The sequence below is a fragment of the Halyomorpha halys genome, unplaced genomic scaffold (genome assembly GCF_000696795.3).
Source record: "Halyomorpha halys isolate HHAL.00 unplaced genomic scaffold, Hhal_1.1 Scaffold1363.1, whole genome shotgun sequence".
NCBI lineage: Eukaryota > Metazoa > Arthropoda > Insecta > Hemiptera > Pentatomidae > Halyomorpha > Halyomorpha halys.
This window is the reverse complement of record NW_027108627.1, coordinates 176,615-196,839: the sequence shown is the minus strand read 5'-3', so window position 1 is coordinate 196,839 and position 20,225 is coordinate 176,615. Positions and strand designations below refer to the sequence as shown.

General features: G+C 29.3%; 2 protein-coding genes and 1 long non-coding RNA gene across 3 annotated transcripts in view; 1 reads left to right on the top strand and 2 right to left on the bottom strand.

Moving 5' to 3' along the window:
- Positions 1-3,363: 3,363 nt before the first annotated feature.
- LOC106689440 (uncharacterized) lies at positions 3,364-4,604 on the bottom strand. The gene is made up of 2 exons (XM_014434403.1): positions 3,519-4,604; positions 3,364-3,408 (listed from the first exon to the last, which is right to left on the bottom strand). The coding sequence occupies exons 1-2, from the start codon at positions 4,602-4,604 to the stop codon at positions 3,364-3,366; spliced, it is 1,131 nt and encodes a 376-aa protein (XP_014289889.1).
- Positions 4,605-9,397: 4,793 nt separating this feature from the next.
- LOC106689444 (uncharacterized) lies at positions 9,398-12,822 on the bottom strand. Its single transcript, XM_014434408.3, has 3 exons — positions 12,625-12,822; positions 10,337-10,431; positions 9,398-9,725 (listed from the first exon to the last, which is right to left on the bottom strand). Exons 1-3 carry the CDS (start codon positions 12,658-12,660, stop codon positions 9,557-9,559), a joined length of 300 nt encoding a protein of 99 aa, XP_014289894.1. The 5' UTR covers positions 12,661-12,822; the 3' UTR covers positions 9,398-9,556.
- LOC136795647 (uncharacterized) overlaps positions 12,796-20,225 on the top strand; it is an 11,881-nt gene continuing 4,451 nt past the window's right edge. The window contains exon 1 of the long non-coding RNA XR_010843280.1: positions 12,796-12,892. This is a non-coding gene — a long non-coding RNA (uncharacterized lncRNA). The remainder of the gene's footprint in view (positions 12,893-20,225) is intronic.

The window sequence follows — 20,225 nt, the reverse complement described above, 5'->3', positions numbered from 1 at the left end:
AAAAAAAAAAAAAAAAAAAAGAAAATTGATGTTGCTAGAAAAATGCAAGGTTTACATGCCATGTGTGAAAAATTAAAAAGTATATATATATATATATTATATCTTGGAAAAATTGGATATCACAAACTTGAAATTCATTGTCATTACTCCAAGATTCATAAATGAGTGGATTTTCGGGCTTGCTCCAAATAAATATACCATATCATAGGGCTGGACTATATCTTAATTTAATATTTAGAATATTGTGTAGCACTGATTAGTATTTTATGATATTAGGTAAACCATTGTATATCTCAATTATAATAATGAACAACTTTCCCTTAAAATGAAATAGATTTAAATCTTGAAGTCTACTCATCTAGAAATCAATGAGATCTTAATGTTCTATTAAATAATTTTGGAATGTTTTGTTATTTGTTTAAACTAAAATTGAAATAATTAAGGTAAGAGCTCCATTAGCTTCCTGACTAAAATACAACAAGGCAAAGTAAGAGAATTCATCATCTCAATCCTTGTTTGCGTTGCTGCTATAATATGTCCCTATCACTTGTTGGAAGCTATGAGGCAACATTTTCCTTTCTTCATCGCCAATGGAAAAAAGTTCTGAGAGCTCTTACATATTCTGCTTTAAAAGAAATGTTTCCATAGAAGAATCAACTATTCTAAATTGTTTGCCTTTCTTGGTTCAACAACATTCCATCTCTCACCTTGTAACTTATTTAGTTTGTAATGAAATATATATTTTAACAAATTTAACCAAATCGCTGGTCTACACAATAATATTATTAGCAGAAAAAGGAAAATTACATTCAGTGTAGCCAGATTCTACAGATTGCTCACCACAAAAAAAAAAAAAATCATAAATCAACAATTAGACTATCTCTAACTCAGTTGTTTTTTCTTTTATTCGATTCAAAAAATTGTACTTTCCATTTTGAAGGTTTCTGTTTCAAATTTCCATGGGATGTTTTCAGCACATTATTTCTTTCTCTGTTAATCTTTACTTGATTTCATAATAATTTTCTTCATTTTTATTTTGTTAGTTTTTCTATTTAATAAAGATGGAATTTAAGTGTTCATGAGTTTTTTTTCTTAATTTCTTCTAATAATTCTACTTAATTTTTATCTAAAAGTGAGGCAGCTATTTTCATTGTATCTAGAGTTGTTATTTCTTCAGAACTTTTGCATAGTTGGGATTCAAAGAAAACTAGCTATTATTTATTTATTTTAATATAAAAGATCAGAAACTATCAGAGACACAAAGTTGGAATACAACTGGAAGATTTCAATTAGAAAGCAATGAGTCTCCAAAATCGTAGTAAACAACGTCGTTGCTTCACCAATTCAGACATCATTATGGATGATAATCACAAAATATCTCGTGTTTTATGTTTATATTTCTTTCTTATTTCTTTTCTTGTTTCTGGAGCTCAAGATCAACTCAGAGAATAAATTTATCATATGCTATTTCTTTAATCCTAGCAAATTATATTCTTAATGTAACTTTCTCATTAAAGTAGATATGTGTTTATTCTGTAGCCTAAACATCTGATGCTGTTTGAAATTTGTTCCCGAAAAAAAAAAGGAGAAACATTAAAAATAGACAACACATTAATCTACTCTGTAAGATATGGATTTATTGATCTCTTTTTAGCACCTATTAGTTTCAACATGTTTAAAAAGTTATTAATTTATACTGTGTTTTCAGATAATAAGTTCCATTGCAACCTTCTTGGTCATATTAATACAGTTTGAATTGGAAGAGATAATCTGTGGAAGACAAAAAGAAAACACATAATCATATGTACATATATATTTATGAATACAAAATCAAAGAGAATTATAATAGGTATAAGATTATTATATTTTCAGAAAACAATAAAAATATTATAGTAGATACACGAGTACGAACATAACTTCATTAATAGTATATATATATATAATAAAATAAAAAAATATGGTTCATTTATACAAACTCAAATTATGGAAAATCTTATATCATTGAGAATTTCACTAATCACAGACAGAAGTATTAGAACTTAAAAACATTCAAAATTATATATTAAAAGCAGGCTGGAGTTGATTTTGTCCCTTATGGAGAAAGAAAAGAACCATAATGTCTGCCCCACACAAAATTAATAAATATTAATTTTCCAGACAAAATTTTTGTCTTTTTCTATTGTCTTGAATTGAAAACAATAACAAGGATTTTACCGTTTTTATTAAAGTTTAGTAATAAAAAAACACTAAACAAGCTAATTCACAGTAAACATATTAACAAATAAAAAAAAATCATAATATACAATCTGTAGATTTATTTTTGGTATTTTATAATTTTAAAATAATATTGTAAACAAATATTTTGATAGGGTTAATAAAAAATTTGTTTAACTTTCTTGGATATCATTTGCTCTTTTATTTGGAGACCAAAAGGTTAAATTTCATTATTTTGGTATTTAGTTTCTATGTCTATGGATGATTGGATAGGTAATTTAAAATTTTATTACTGCTTATTGGTTTTGTTGGACCATTTTTAAATTATCTTTGTTTAATATCAATTCCATGTTCAAATATCTAATATTGTTGTTCATGACTTCTTCAATTGTAAATTCTAATTTCTCATTCTGGCTTTTGAACCTCTTTATTATTTCATCTTCTCTATTTCTTAGACAACACCATCATCGAATTCACTCTGGTGAAGGCACAAAATTCAGGTGAAAACGTCGGCACAAATAAATAAGTTTTGTTTATTTGACTATCTTAACCCTGACTATCTTCTTTGGTCCTAAATTTTTTCTAATAATTTACTAATAATTACAACTTCTACTGAGATGTTGGTGAGTAATGATTTTGCAACTAGGCCTATAATTTCTACCTCTTTGCTTTGTAATTTTATTATTTCCTAAATTCTTTTAGGTCACTGTTGATCTGTATATTAACTTAATGAAGACCCCCGAAACGTAGATGAAAATAAGAATATATGAAAATGCCAAGAATTTTTCACAAATAGGGCTTAGATGTGAAAAAAAATTTACCTTCCAATTTAAAAACATTATATAAACATAATAAAGTTATTATTATAAGTATATATTATACATAAAATAATAAATACACATATATTTAAAGAATTTTAAAAAAAACTCCTGTTGAATTTTCACTCATTTTGGAATCAAAGAAATAATAATATCTAAATAAAATGCCTTTCACACTAGGTTTTTCTTTCTATTGTGTAAGGCATTTTTGTGAAAATCCATTTTGGTGAAATTCCTATGTCTAATATCTCACCTTATAATATCGTTATTCATTTTTTGGTTCATCTAACATTTTGTTGTTTTTATTCTTCTGAAGTTTTTAACAATAAAATTATAAAGGAGTTCGATAATGAATACCACAGAGCTTAGCATTATGCTACAAAAAAAAAACACAAAAATGTACTTCATATCCACCAATGACAATGCCTTGGTCGTCACTGACTCTACAATTTTCACTTTTTCATACATAAGATTTTTTTCTTTTACCTGATAAGTCTTTTTAGCCCACCTGAATATATGACCAGTCTCAATCAGGACAGATATAATTTTATTGATCCTCTTCTGGCAGGGTAACCCTTTGTTGTAGAAATGGACCATAGAGTATGTGACAGGGCATTCTTTAGTAAAGTAATTGTCGTTGTCACGATACTTGAAATATTTAGTCTCGAGCATGATGTTGATGGATTCCATCCACCCGACGCTGTACCCATTAGACAAAGTGTTGGGCTTGGTCAGCTTGAAATTCACACCAGAATAACCGTTCGCCATCAAATCGTGTACGATATCCTTTGAAGATGACCATATCTCAACTCCCGAATTCACCAATTCTTCCTTGCTTTCGACTTTTTTGTAATATACTGGCTTACTCAAAACAGTTGTCAACGTGCTCTGAAACGTGCTTGTAATCACGAAGTTCATCAGGAGTAATGATCCCACAATGATTTTTTCGAAAGCTAAATGGATTTTCGAATGGAACGACATGCCTAAAAGAATACTCACTATAGTTAATGTAATATTCATCGAGTATATGTACTTTTTGAGGCCTGTTTTAGAAGTCGTGAATCTCAAAATGCGAAGAATAAAACCCGTGATAAAGAACATTATTAAAATGGAAGCCATGACTGAAATATTTATCAACCTGAGAAGAGCCTTGAAGTGCGGTACCTGACCCACAGCCGGGACAGTGAAGCACAACTTGTCCATCGTGATGTAATGAGAGAATGGAATGTCACTCACGAGGCTGGTCCATTTGAGGAAGTGCGAACCGCAGGTCATGTAGGCACTTCCGTTTTTCAACCACCTGTAAGTCCCTAAATATGTTCCATTTTGATCCATCCCTCCAAATAGTTCCTTAGGTCCAGTTCCCCAAAAAACTGGGGAAACGTTCAATTTATCCGAAATTACCTTCATAATCGATTCATCGTATGATCTCATTTTTGAAGTTGCATTTCCTTTCCCGGAATCGCCGAGTTCTCCTGGGCATATAAAGAAAAATTTTGCTTTTTTCCAATTGTGAAATCTTTTAGTAAGAGTTTTCTTCGTTTGCAAATCAGTAATCAATAATTGTTCCATCTCCTTGAGAAAAGGATTATAGGATATTAAATAATCCCCATAACAAGTTGCTAAAAATGCGTTATATACTTTGTACTTATCCCACAACTCGGAAATAAATTTTTCATTATCCGAAGTGAGATTTTTCATAAAAATTATGTAATAATACGCCGGTTCCCAAAATCCCTTTTCAAATCGATAAGATCCTAAATTACTCTCTGTAAAAATAATATTGATATTTGAGGGTATTCTATAGCTTTTTGACACATGTAGTGATCCCAAATTGAAGAATAAGGAATGCAATAAAGTATTGGTAAATTCTTCTTGTAAGTCGAACACTACTGTACTAGTTAATGGCGTGATAAAGGATTTGACCGTATTTATAATCTTGATGATATTAGCTTCACATTCCTTTTCATTTAGATAAAGAGGACTTGGAGTATTAAAGCTTTCAATTAACACACTAACAGCAGAGGGGGCACAGAGTAAAAAAGCGTACGTGAGTACTGACGGACCTCGCATCGTAAAAAGAGAGAATTGAACAAGGTGAAATATGACAATTACGGACGACATGTGATTCTTATCTTCCATCGATCTGGGTACAGTAAATATTTTAACACATAATCATCTTTTTTTTGTTTAATGAATATGAAAGAAAACTTAAGTGACCATTAGTATTTTATTAGGTATTAATTTGTCAATCATTGCAGGCATCAATTGTCTTAGTTTAAATTACAATTCATTAATTAAACTAATTATGATAACTTCCATTCAGTACTCTGAATGGCATACCTATTCACATACCTATATGGGATGTATAGAAAAAAATTTCGAATCTCGAATTTCGAATCGAAGTTTTGATTGGTAATACACATTATGAGATCCTGAGAGCCCAAATAATCAAGTTTCGCAAAATGGAATGATTTTGATTAAACTGAGTGTATTTATCGAAAAATAAGTGGTTTCAAAAAATATTCCTCTAAAGTACCTTAATTTTTTTTTATTTGCATATTCCATCTTTCATTGATAACAGTAATAAACGATACATAAATAAGAACTATGACAGAATTTTTTAATTAACTAAAGGAAAAATGTTTTTTACCCGACCGATTAACCACTTTCACCACCGGGTCTCATCTGAGTAACCTTTTAAGTAGTCACCTGCGTAAACTTTTATTAAATTTATTTTTTACGTTTTCTTTTCTTTTAATTTAAATGAGCATTATATAATGTATAAAATGTAATATTTCCTCTAATAAATTTTAAATACTTCATTTTTCTACCATTTCTAACCATGACAAATTGTCGTCATCCGCGTACGCTAGTTAATCTATGAATCCAATCAGCTGATAAATGCATGTTCTGTGTTTTTTTTAACTGAATTAGTGAATAAGGACTCTATAAATGTATTAAATATAACCACATTTTCAATAAAACGTTTAAACAACAATAAATAATAATAAAAAAAAAAACCTTTCGACATGTACAAAATGTTGCAAATGTGTAAAATGAAAGAATACATAAGTAAATAAATTAATATACTTCAAAAAATAAATTTGAATGAATTTGACAATAAAAAAAAATTAAGGAGTGTAAAAATCCTTAAAGGCGCCAGAACCCAGAACGAGGCTGGCTAATTGAAGCTAAGACAATACTAAACACGGTTTGGGACAATCCAAGGTGAAATGAAGGTGTTGAAGCTCTTTCCACCACTCCGAACGCAAGCTAAAGAGATCTCTCTTGATGACTCATTGTTGTCCGTAACAGGTGCTTCAAAGCCAGCACGGCTTGACGATACTGTATCGTCGTCCGCGGTCATAGTGTTAACACTCAAACTCGGACAAGGAATGGGAAGCAGACCATCCGATTTCTACCACTCCCATTCAAAAACTCCAAAGTTTACCTTGGATTGTTATCTGTATTTTCATAGCAACAAAACGTTTCGCTCTCGGTTCGTTCTCGTTAACCACAAAAATTGCGATGACTTTCAATTATATACACGAACATAGAAAGTGGTTGAGTGCACGAAAAACTATATATAGTAGAAAAAGTATAATATAAAACGATTTAGAACATTTTGGAAGAACAAAGAGAATTAGAAAATTGGCTACTTTATATCAGCGATTTTATAATTTTCTCAAAAGTGGCTTTAAATATTATGATTATACTCGGTCTGACAAGGCTTAAATCTAGAATTTTCAAGTATTGTATTTAATTTTATTCATTTGAAAAAAATAAACTTCTCTCATTATCAGTAGCAGGAAACAATGGATTTATAAGCCATATGAAAGGATTATAAAATCAACTAAAGTAGAAAATAAAAGTTTTCGTCTTTCTATAATTGTTATGACAATAGTCGGGATTTACTTTCACTTACCTGTACAAGAAACAATAGAAAATAATGCTATCCTGAATTATAAAGAAGTATTTGTTTTGGTTAATTTCATGAAGGATGAATTTTGCCTCAAATTTTTGTGATGGGCTCACCACAACAGATTATTATTTTTTTCAAACTTACATTTTCTTGTTTCTTGGCAACATGACTGTCAAAAAAATTACATACTGCATTTGTTATTTACATTTCAGTCTTGGCAAGACACTTTGACAACCAATAATAATTATACTGTTTGATGAACCCAGATCTCTAGAGCCTTGATTCCTTGATTCCTGTTGCCAGTACCTCAGTCTTTTCTACAGCACACAATGGGTCATGGAATATATTAAGTTTAATGGTGGTCATTCTTAATGTACTTTGTCATACTGAATTAAATGGTAAACTTCATTTGGTGATAGGAATAAAGTGAAAGAACCTATTCCTTTTTTGTCTTTAGTTTTTATATATCCTACTAACTTTACCTAATCTTTAAGATAATCCAAATCCAAAAGCAGCCTAATTGAAAAAACAACTAATAAACTTAAAATAAGTACTATATAAAAAAAATTGTAATTATCTAATCGAAGATACTTAAGCTCTGAAATGAGAAAGAAAGATAAGTTAATTTTAATCAAGTCCATCATATTGGTTTCAAATAAAAGAAAAAAAAAGTGTAGGTTCATAATAGGATATTGGTATCTTATTATTACTATTCAGGGCTCATATTGTATTTACTTTGTGTGATCAGCTAGCAGTGTTAAATTTTTAAAGGTTATAAGAACAATCAGCATATTGTAGGAAGATAGTCGGGATGGAAGTCAATAAAGGTACAAAATTAAAAAAAACCTGTTTAATATTAACCAATGGTTCATTCCACTTTGTCAGGACTAAATGAAAACAAGATAGAAACAATGTAAGATGTGACAAGAAAATTATAATAAAATATTTTTGTATAATTTCTTACTCTCTTTGCATATTTATTCTAATTTTCTTGCCACATCTTACATTGTTTGTATCTTCTTTTAGCCCTAATGAAGCCCTGTGGAGTAGGGCAAAATGCTAGTTAATATTAAATAGTTCTCTTTTACTATTTTGATATCTTTATTGACTGCAGCAGTACCTCATGCTCGGACTATCTTCCTGCAATCTACTTCATACAGTCAACTGTCTTCTTCCAATAATAACCAGCATAGTCATCATTTTTATCATAAGCAGCTTTATTGTGTTTTATTGTCTTTATAGTAGGATTCAATGTTTATTATTGTATATTAATCAAAAAAATTAATTAACATATACTAATTACTAAATAAACTGAAAACGCCTCCATTCTTCAAACAAAAATATTTAAATAGGAAATCCAATAGAGTGCACTAAAAAGCAATAGAAGTCTCATTGTGGAATAAGTTGGTATAAAGTGAAATGAAATATTAATATTATAGTATCGTGTGATATTAGTGTAAATTAATCTGTATCTCGAGGAACCCAGCTCTACTCCTCATGCATAGGGAGAGTGTGCTGTTCATCCTCAGGATGTAAATATTGTGCATAATAGTGTCAATATGGCTAGTGTTTATTTTTTTTTTTTTTATATTATTTTAATTTATTTATTGGCTTATTCTAATTTCTCCTTACTACTTTATGTAAATTGTTTAATTATGTTCATTTTATTTATTTTTCGGTTTTTATACATATAGGAATTTTGTTATCATTTATGTATACATATATATTTTTTTTTATAATTTTGGCATGGAAGTGGTCATTTATCACTATCACATTATTGGTTATCACTATTACTCATTGCCCAAATTGTGGCAGATGTTTATATTTATCAATAAATAAATATCTCTTTCTCAAATTAATCTGTAATTAAAAGTTTTCAAATTGAATAGAAAAGTGACAAAATAGGAAATTATTCATAAGACAACTTTTAATAAGGTAACTTAAAATTTTATTATAACTTATTGCTAGCCAAAGAAATAGTACATTTGGGCAAAATATGTAAAACTTCTTTTATTTTTAAAAAAAAGGTAAAAAAAAACTTAATTTATATATTTTAACAGCATTATAATTTTTAAAAAATAAATCTTTTGTAAAATATTAAACTCTACATTAAGACATAAAGCATACAAGAAAAAAAAAAATCCTCAGTAAAAAACAACTGGGATTAAGAAGAATTTAAAATTGTCATAGTTTTATATTTGATTATAGATGTTAATTTTCTGACTGTGGAGATGAATAAGGTCAATGGAAAAGGCTGAAACGCTATAGAAATGTGTAATATACAAATATATGTATATATTAAAAAAAACTATGTTAAGTTTTATTATAATATAATTTTATATTTGAAATATTTTCTTTTTTAAACTGTCTGCAACTAATCGATAATCCAATGAAAGTTAAGTAGGTACAATTAAATATATCTCAAAATAAAACTCAATAATCACTATTTCTTAGGTAATTTTATTTTATTATATGAGGAGTAATTCAACTTTAATTCAGAAAATCATAATGAACAATATAAATAAGCTGCTATGACTCAACTATTAAACTATACAAAGTACATAATATTATACTAGCATATAAATTCATAATTAATTATTTATAGATTCCCTACAAAGACTCCTTCTTCCACTTGGGTATCCCATTTCTCAAGCCATGCCTTTGGACAGATGGACTTGATAACTCCCTTGAAATATTGGCAGGCCTCAAATTCTTCACCCTTATATTGCTTGCATTTTTGAAAGTCTATGTAGCTCTGGTAGCAATACCTGTAAAATTTTGGTTTATACATCATTAATTATTTGAGTTCAACAAAAAATTAAATACAATATAGATATTATTATTAAAACTGTAAAAAGTGATAAAGTGTAATATTTTCAACAGTGACAATTTGTATTGAAGTAACCAGGGCTAGAATTAGGGGAAGTGAGCGGGTAAAAAGGGGATATTTACCCCATGTGGGCGAATTTAGAGATCAGCAAATCTTAGTGATATTTTATTTTTATGTTAAGTAAACATAATTTTTTTTAACCTTAATACAGTTAATAAAATAAGTTAATATTATGTGATTATAATATTTATTTCAAAATACAATCTAAAATAATTTTACAAAATTGTTGACTTTTATTGGAGGGGAGAAGTTAAAAAAGAACAGCTCAATTAACTTGACCCCGTCAGGAAAAATTGTAGCTCTGGCCCTGAAGACTTCATCAATTATAATAAAATACAAAAGTTTTAAATATACTCCTACAATATTCATGATAAATAAAATGTAATTTTTTTTTTTTGTTAACTGAAAACTTGGTAAGTTTAGATAGGTAATGCTCACACATTGCTTAATGCTAAAACTATTTAAAATAGAATGAGAAAAATTAAGAACCTGGTCAGATTCTGATTTGGAAAACGTGGATCAAAAGGGGCTGTTTTAAATACACCCTTTTCTGCCTCTGTAGCTGAATTCTTTGCCAGCTCCACCTGGAACAGAAGAATATTTAGTGATTAAAAGTTTTCAGATAATGTAGCTTGAAGTTATGTCATGTATTTTTTAAAATAAATGCAATTAAATGGAATAAAAAAAAAATTATTTACCCTGTCTAGAGACCCGCATTATATACCCCCTCTTTGACATTTATGTGACTAATAAATGAGGGCCAAAAGAGAACCCTTAGTGCATTCAGAACATCAATCTCTGACATTAGCTACCCACTTATATGAGACTTATAGTGATATTATAAAATTGGTGAGTAATTACCAAATGTCTAGAGAGTAGGAATATCAACGGTCAGAGTAATAAAATCGAATAAGAATTGAAATGGTGTCTTATAATTGTAAGGTCACTTTAAAATTAATTTACTAGGTAAATACTCCTCATTGATTATATATTCAAGCCAGTAGAATTAGGCAAATTCAAATTATAATATATTATTTGATTATTTATGAAATAACAATATAATATATATTTAAAAAATAGATCACTAAAGAGGGACTAGAAATTAAGAATCTAAAAATAAAACTATCGGAAAAACAGTTCTGCAGTTCTCCACGAGAGGGTTGTTAGTGACTGAATATTACTGTTTATATTTTCTGTGAAAGGAAAACCGCACTACTAAAACAGAACTCTTTGAATTCACTTTTCCCTGCTAGTCATCTAAAAACTAGTTATCGACTTGATAATCCTCTCCGTGTATGAAACAAACATGAAGATGAGTGTAGGCAATTAAGTAATTGTGACGTCAATTACGTCATAAAAGTTTTATTGTGAGTATCAAAAGAATTGAATCTCACTGTATGTCGAAATATTTGAATGATTCAAGAAGTTCATAACTCTTTTTATCTAAAAAATAAACACTACCATAAGGTTGAATTATTTTTAGTCAAACGAAGTTTTAAGAAAAAACGAAACAAATAGTTCGATGAAAACATCTCCCATTACATACATTTTTCTAAGTAATCTTAATTCTTCTTTAATTTGTTTTTTCTCTCTTTAATACACCGCACGGAAGAGGGAAAATATTTTAAAAGAAAATTATGCTTGCTTACATTAAATATGAATCATACTATATGCTTTCATTGTTTACATGGAAAATTATACATTCCGCTTTTTGCCTTGTTTGAATAGTAGCATATATGATAAAATACAATTTTTATTTGACATATTCTGTTGATTGTATTCTGGACTAGAGTGTATTCAACAGTCTGGGATTAATTTGTGACAGTCCTAGGACCTCAATAGGACACCAGTAAAGATATTAAGCCCAGTCTACGGTACTATCTTTCGAACACGTCTAGTTCAAAATAATACCAAAGCATTTTTATTAATCAGATGTGTTACTATTAAAGGAAAATAGCGATATGTATGAACGCGATCAAATTCATTTAATTGTATATGGATTTACTAGTATACATATAGATAATGCCTTAAAAAAAAACTTCAAAAAAATAGAACAACAAAACGTAAAAAAAATAAAATTTCGAAGACAAAAAAAAAATTTGAAAAATGTACAATTTTAAAAGTATTTACATAATTAGACGTAGTTAGACTAAAATAAGGCACAACAAATCAGAAAGACGAACTAAAAAAAAAAATATATATATATAGATATATAACTAAATAATATAGAAAAATACTATAAAAGATTGCACTCCAATATAAGTTCCATCTTCAATGTTTTTAATGTATATTTACAATTACATTGTAATAGTACAAGACTAATTTACGGCAGTTTCTTGAAAATTCGAGTAATTTTGTTTGCAATATAGGATTGGCAAATTTTAAATAATCTTACATGAAATCATCCGATGTTTTTTTTGTTTTCCATTTTTCAGTCATTTGAGTAAAGTGCAGTAATAATTCTAATCTCTAAAAGGTTATATTTAGAAAATCCCTGAAGTTAAAAGTATTTATTTCAAACTAAATGACCATAATACCTAGCCAACACAAATTGCTTTTGTGGTTCGAAATATTAAAAGAGTTAATGAGTAATTTAGTCAGGAACTGAAGTTCAACACATCACCAATTTTTTCGTTCACGTTTAAAATTAAATGTCACAATCAATTTTTCCTTAAGCAAACATTCAAGATAAGGCACTCAAATTTTACAACGGGTTCATTATAACATACCTAATAAAATCAACAAAATATATATAACGCAAAATATTTCGTACTTACATGGTGAGGCATTAACGTTGGATATATGGAACTCATATTGTAAACTTGAATTGAAACTTTAGGCACAATCACTGGAGGAAATACAATGTAACAGAACTGAGTGGGTAGGGCTTGGAGACTAAAAATATGAAGGAGGAAAGTACTCGTACTCCAACTTCCTCCACCAGTTGCCGATAAGCTGTGACAACACTGCAAATGATACTGGCGGATCTCTGGTATACGTGAGCGACTGTCCAGCTGCTATGGGTGTTAGGGCGACAACTTTTGGGTATGTATTCATACCGATTATTTTTAAAAATATATAATAAAACTATAACTTAAATATATTTCTTTTTAACTTTAAGTTTTGAAAAGAAAATGATTTCGTAAAACAATCACAACGTGCAAGATAAGTTTTCACAAAATGTCACATAGATAGATTCAAGTTCAATAAGTGTTTTATACGTGTGATAATAATAATATTCTTTATTTATTCCGGGACAAGTATATATAAAATATCTCTAATAATAATAAATTGGAAATTGTAAAAAAGTTAATAAATAAAATAAAACCATATATTATATCATAAATCATAAGGTAACTAATTAACTTCTAATAAAATTTAAAAAAAAGAAATAAACTAAAGATAATTAACAAGTATGAGCAATTAATGCCTATGTACATATTTATATGTCTTAAATGAAAATCAAAAACATTATATATAAAGAGATAAAAAATGACAGGGTTTATATACACCTAACATGACAAAGTTCTATTATTTCTTTTTTGAAATCATTTTAAAGTGGTCAATTTATTTTCCACATAGATTTTTTTAAATATAATAAATAGATTCACGGAATGAACTGAAATGGTTTCAAAATCCTAGTCCTGACGTTAAGCAAATTTAGTAAATGAACCAAGTAAAACCAAAGTGGTGTAAGTCCATTAAACACTGGTTTAGCACATCAAGACCAAACAAAAATTTCCTCGCTGCACATGTTTAAAATATATTGGTTTTGCTCATGTGTGTTATTCTTGCCCTCACCTGAATTTTACATCGCGAACTTAATTCCAAAAGCTCTAATCAGTTTAAGCCTGTTTAATTTTTTGTTTTTAAATAATTCTTAAGTTAGAATACAAAAAAAATGTTGATCTAAAATCTATAGCAGTTACACCACTTCGACTATATCTGTTGATAGTACAATATTGTTGGCTACATAATCTTGCTCTAATTGAGAAACTAGGTGTTACACAAATATTCCTATAGGTAATTTTCAAATAAAATATTCAAAATTCATTTCCATTATAATAAAATCAGGAAACAAGTGGAGTTACACCAATTCGGCTTCAAAAGGCCCAATATGAAATGATTAACCTCAATATTATGCTTGCTAAAAACAAATTGTTTTATATTGAAAAAATAAATAAATAAGATAATTAAAAAATCATTCTTATTTTTTATGGTTTATAGAAAAGTTTAGAATTATTTAGTAGTTGTTAAATTATGATATAGCCAAATTCAAATCGATAGTTTCGAAAGGAAGGTTAGGTACTGCACTCAAAGAGATAACATGAAGTGTTTGTTTTCGAGCCTGTGCGATAAATTTTATAAGATACTGATTATTCAATTATTAGATTTATTAGTCTTGTTCTATTAATTTTGACAAACCTAGACAAAAATATATCTAATAGAAAAATTATGTTTTTACGTGTAGTAGGTAACAGGACGCATGAAGTCTATTGATCGACTAAAACCTTGGTAGTTTCATGTTCTGTAACTTTATTTTTTTGCATCAAATAAACTTCGAACAGCTAAATTTAATACTACTGACATTTTAATAATTAATACTTAAAAGACATTTTAATCCCCCCCCCTTAATAATGGAAATATTCCCCCCACTCAGGCTAATTTTCTGATAGAATGTGTCGAAAGAATTGTTAATAAGAAAAAGCATCTACGAATTTTGTTGAATGCAGGGAGGTCTAACACTAAGATGACTACAGCACAGTGTTGATCACTGATAAAAATAGCATGTTTAACTTACAAGCTGAGCAGAATGCTTGGTGTTTTCCTTATTTAGCTTGCCTATTATCACCAATAATATGAATCATTATTTATACTTTAGTGTCAATTATTATTGTTATTCCATTTGAGTAGCTAACGTATTAAAATCACAGTAATCCAAAATGCTATGCATAAAAAAATAAAGTAAAAATATTACAAGAAAATCAATACAATGTGTCAAAGGCCTTTACTAAACAGTTATTAACTGAGAGAGGGATAAAATAGATGGAAGTTTGTCGGGATAAAATTTAAGAACATGAAAAAAAATATCGTGCTGTGCGTGCATCACATAGTAATATCTTGCTTTAACAATTCGTATTTTAAAGAATATCGACTTTATAGCAAAATTAAGTACCGATAACTGTAAATACCTATTAGCTGAATTATAGGTATTTAAGAGAAAGATCCCAATACCCCTCCCCCCCTGCTATATATTCCATATATTGGTAAGTGAAAGTGAAAATAACATTAAAAAAAAACGTAGCCTTTACCGGTTTTGAGATTGTTTTCTCACTAGTGCTGCTCAATTATCGATTGAGTTTTTTCTTTTAGCCTAGACAATTTTCGTTTAATTAGAAGTTGATAACAAGGACCGAACAAAAAAAAATACAAACGGATACACCACAGTACATATAAGATAAATGTTAACTTTTTTTGATTGTTATATCAGCACTTGTCGAGTTTATCTTCCTCTGATTTCCTTAGATAAATTTTCGTTCCTTTTGTTGCTATAAAGGAAATATGTTAACTGATGATACTTCTCTCGATTCTATTCCCACATCTTTTTCCTATGTGCTAGTTGAATCGGAATTTTAAAATTGGGCATATTTGAGCAATCTTTATTGTCTTCATTTCCTTGAATGTAAATCATGATTTTTTTTTTTTTTTACATATTTATTTTATTCGTATTATATCAGAATCAAATTCGAAATTTCACGAATAGAAACCTGAATGATTTCCCTCACGACTAAGATTTACCACTTGTGCTAAAATGTTACGCAATTATTGTCACGAAATCGCGTTGTGATATTATTTATTTTGTTATCTATTTATTTATTTTTTATTTTAATAAGCTTGACTATTACACTCCTATTTTATATTTTTAAAACAAGCCCTTAATTAAACAATAATTAATTGAAGGAGGGGGGAAATTGGGTTATATTTTTTCGGAGTAAAATTTAATAATATGAAAAAAAAAATTTTTGAAAACGTTTCATTTATCGATTTTGGAATTAAGTTCCTTTCCTAGCTCTCAATATTTGATGTTGTTGAATCAAACAAGGTGATAAGTAAATTGGATATAAAGTCAATCCTACATTACAGGAGTGTACAGACGAAACTACGAATCTAAACTCAAAAACTAGATACATCAAAGCTTACCCGAAGCCCTTAGAGATAAAGGTCAATTTCTTAACTCGAGCGAGAACCTTAATAAATAAAAATTACGATAGTACGAATCCATACTCTCTCAATTCGGATCCACATGACACAAATCCAAAATATAATTTTTAATAAAAAAAGAAATTTTTGGCATACATTAATAGAAGCGTCTTATAGTTGTTGTTGTCTGGGGCTTAAGGGCGTAAAACCCTGAGGTCATCAACGCCCATAGCGTCTTATAGTTTATTTTATTTTAATGCATTTAATCTAATTAAATTTAATCAGCAATATTTTTTTTTAACCTTTAAAAAAATGAATCGATTAGTGTGTGAAAATCTTTAAGTATGTTCCGAGCAAACCGACCAAACGATAATATAAAAAATTACTATAATTATATTTTTTTTTTCTGGGCCTCTAGGGTGGAGTGGCAAGAACATGTGTCTAGTATTTTTCACCAAAACAATTTACCATTGAAATCGGCTATCTCTCCCTTATTAATCGAAAAAAAAAACTTAAAATAAGATTTAATCTAGCAAAAATTCAACATCGAGTGCTTAATCGCAATACATTATCAAAACGACATTGGACATTTCCGAAGACTATGGAAGAAACAAGTCTTAATCCACGGCACAAAAGAACTCAACTAAACGAAATGTGGGTACCGCAGCTTTCTTTTTATTTCTTGTTTGTGGTGTAATCTTCTGTATGAAAATTTATGTAAGGGGGTGTGCGTCCCAGGTTATCGTCCAGATCTTACCGAGCACTCACTGGATTGGATCAATACAGTCATTGCATCACAATGTTTTTTTTTTCTTTCTCAAATCTTTTATTCATTTCTATTTTGTCGAAATTCGTTACTAGACATTTCACGAAAAAGCACATTCAAAGTTGAATACTAAAGAGGATCCATCTATTAAAAGTGTATTAATAATGACATTTTGATTTGTCTTGTTTCAATAATTTTATACTGAAATTAATATACATCGATACCCGAAATACGATATAAAATCTGTATCTATTTTTTCCTCGTTCATAAACTCATAGCAAAAAAATACGCATACCACCGCAGGAGTGGACCCATGAGTTGAAGGACGCAAAAGAAAAAAAAATCTTTATAAGATTCTATATTTCATTCAACTCCCTAATGCAGTGGTTTCCAACTTTTTTTAGCCACAGCAACACGGAGATCCCATATGTTCCACAGTGGGCATAAATTCGTACAGGTTGGGCACATGGTGGTGCGCCTCATGATTCTATCCTCTTCATTTTCTTGGGATGGTTCATTCCTGGAGTAGGTTTCCGCATTGATCAACTTTTCCACCTCTTCCAGAACGGTTCATCTAGAAGAATTAAAGCTTCCTGCAAAGAGACAGGTTTAATCCCTTCCAGAGGGTGTTATTGTAAAGTGTGCTTTTATTTTTCCTTCTGCTTATTGGAGGGACTTGATAACAAGATGTGAGTGTAAATATCAGTGATTCATATGAAATAGTATTTTTATTTTTTTGTTCTTTTGCATTGAGTGTTGTTTTTATTATTATTGTACTGTAATTGTATTTGTATTTATCTCTTCCTTTTGTACGTAATACAGTTGATGAGGACTGTTCGTAAACTGGGAGTTACGGCCTGTCATCTGTGCGATGTTAGCTGACAAACGGCCATATCAGCTGTAAAGTGTATATATAGATACAGGTGGACGGATTCCGTCAATAAACCAGTCTTTGAGTTGTCATCATTTCACACTCCTTCCTCTCTATGAGGTGCTATCGGTGAAGCATGTACACACACATATGTGCATAAATACATTAACTGCAAAATAAAAAGTGGCCATGATTAGTGATTTCTACTTTTACTTACTATGTGGAACATGCAGTAAGGAAAAGTATTGCTCAGTGAGAAAGAACATTCTTGACTGTCCATTATAATAAATTAATGAAAAGGACATCAAACTCCTGCCATTTATTGGCCCATTAACTATTAGGGGTACTGGAATACTGAATGTTAACAAGTAAGAGAAAGACTCTGAGCTCAGAACACCTCAGAGCAACATCATTTTTTTGCTCATCACAACAAACAAAGGGACAGAGGCAGTGGTGGCAAAGAAGAAAACGGTAGAGGGACTGAGAGAAGATAAGAAACAGAAAAAACAAACTTTGTAGAGACCTTCAATAGTCGCCAATAAAAGTGTATGATTCAATATTATTACAGTAATAATTTAGCAAAATTTAATTTATATAAACGTCATTTCCTCTGCATACTAATATTATACATTGCCTTGTTATAATATTATTTGACACTTACCTAATTTAATGTTGTACTCTTTGTAATTACTTTTCATTCTGTTAAGATCAATATGTATGATGAAAGGAAGAATTTAAACTAAAATTTGCGTAATTTCGAATTCGAGTTTTCGACGGAACTACTACACGTTTTGAGGTATCTTGAGTCCAAATAACTAAGTCTCGCAAAATCAGCTGTATATAGTTGGCCCAGCTCAAAAACTAAAAGCACTATGAAACTGAAAAAACATATTTAGGGCGAGTATATATATACACACCTTGGGTGTGACAGTAACTTTTTCTGACTGGCCGGAAGTACCTGTTATAGAATCGATTTTCTCGAAAATTGCTTAAACGAATTTGATTAAATTCAGTATTTCAACGGACAATTGAATGGTCCTTGATGTTAGATAGATACTATCTTAATTGAAATAGTTTGACAAGACTTAAATGCGGATTTTTCAATACATATTCCGCTAAGGTACCTTTAATTTTTCTTATTTGACAGAAATAAACAGTTCTGATTATGAGCAATATAATGGTTTCGGCAAAATGGATAATTAAAAAACATTAAAGAATTTTATAAATAATGATAGCAGAAAAAAAATTGATTCCATTGAGATGGGTGGAAAAGCCGAGAACGTATAATCTTAGTCGATTTTATTGCGGCTCCGTTATCTATTCTTAATAAACTGTTGTATTCTTGGCATTAACACAATTTATATTTGTTATTATCACCTCGTGGAGCACTAAAATAAGAATTTTTACAGCAACAGAAAAATAAAAAATTTTATTCATAATTTTCGCTTTCCCTGTTCTTTAGTTTTGTTTTGTTTTTAGAAAATCAGGAAAATTGTAAAAACTTCAACATGAGTCTACGAGTGGACTTTATCGAAAAACATTTTTTTTTTATATATTAGAAATAATTCTGTATACACCACTAAGAGTACAATTTTTTCTTTAACTCAGCCTTATTCCACATTAATGATTTTGGTCTGATCTAGGCCAATTTGCTCCACCTAAAGAAGTTTCACTTAAAAAAAAAAATTATTAAAAACTAGAAAATAGATTTGTTTAGTTTGGGAATTATTCACTAATAAACAAAGTATTTGACTAATATAAAGCCCGTTTTATTTATTTTGATTTTCATTATTAAATTAATGAGCATAAGTTCCGTTATACGTTGAAACTTTTTTTTTTATTCAACTGCTCTCCACCTTTTAATTAATATCGATTGATTAAGAACAATTTTCAATTGTTTATAATGCTTCATCTCGGTTAGCGATAATACTTGTCTCTTGTTAGAAGTTAAAATAAACTATTAACAGTTAATAGCCTTGTGGTACGAGGTGAGAAGACCTTGGTACCCTTTTGCAATACTAGAAACCACTGGAAACAATATGACTCATTATTTTATCTTTACATAAGTTTATTCAGTTGTTCCAATATCAGGGTGTAGTGATATCATTTATACGTTGCGTTTTTTCCTCCCTCATGGGACAATCTGGTTTGTTTTTTTTTACATTCAATATACAGATAAACTCGAATCGCCTTTTATAGCAATACAAATCATATAAAGGATCTCAATGGAATGGAGTGCCTGGAATTCAACCCGAAATAAGCTTCAATCCTCCTTGTAAACATACCTATTATTTCCCTTGTAAAAGAATGAAAAAAATCATTTTTTTCTTTCCTGAATAAGCAACTCACAATTTCACCTCCTACAGCAATGTTAAAATTTTAAAGTATAAATCAACAAAAATTTAATAACGATTGAGATGGTTGGTTTTGGTACCAAAACTATTTTTCAGTGGCTCACAAACGATCGGGCTTGGTAAATTTTTTCTTGAAAAAGTGGATTTTCAAACTTCAGGGTCGAAATTTGAGATGTCAATTAGTTT

Coding starts and splice junctions, on each gene's coding strand:
- LOC106689440 (XM_014434403.1), bottom strand. CDS start 4,604: ATGGAACAATTATTGATTACTGATTTGCAAACGAAGAAAACTCTTACT. Junction 3,409..3,518: donor GGGCTAAAAAGACTTATCAG/GTAAAAGAAAAA, acceptor TTTTTTTTGTAG/CATAATGCTAAGCTCTGTGG.
- LOC106689444 (XM_014434408.3), bottom strand. CDS start 12,660: ATGAGTTCCATATATCCAACGTTAATGCCTCACCAT. Junction 10,432..12,624: donor CAACGTTAATGCCTCACCAT/GTAAGTACGAAA, acceptor CTTCTGTTCCAG/GTGGAGCTGGCAAAGAATTC. Junction 9,726..10,336: donor CCAAATCAGAATCTGACCAG/GTTCTTAATTTT, acceptor AAAATTTTACAG/GTATTGCTACCAGAGCTACA.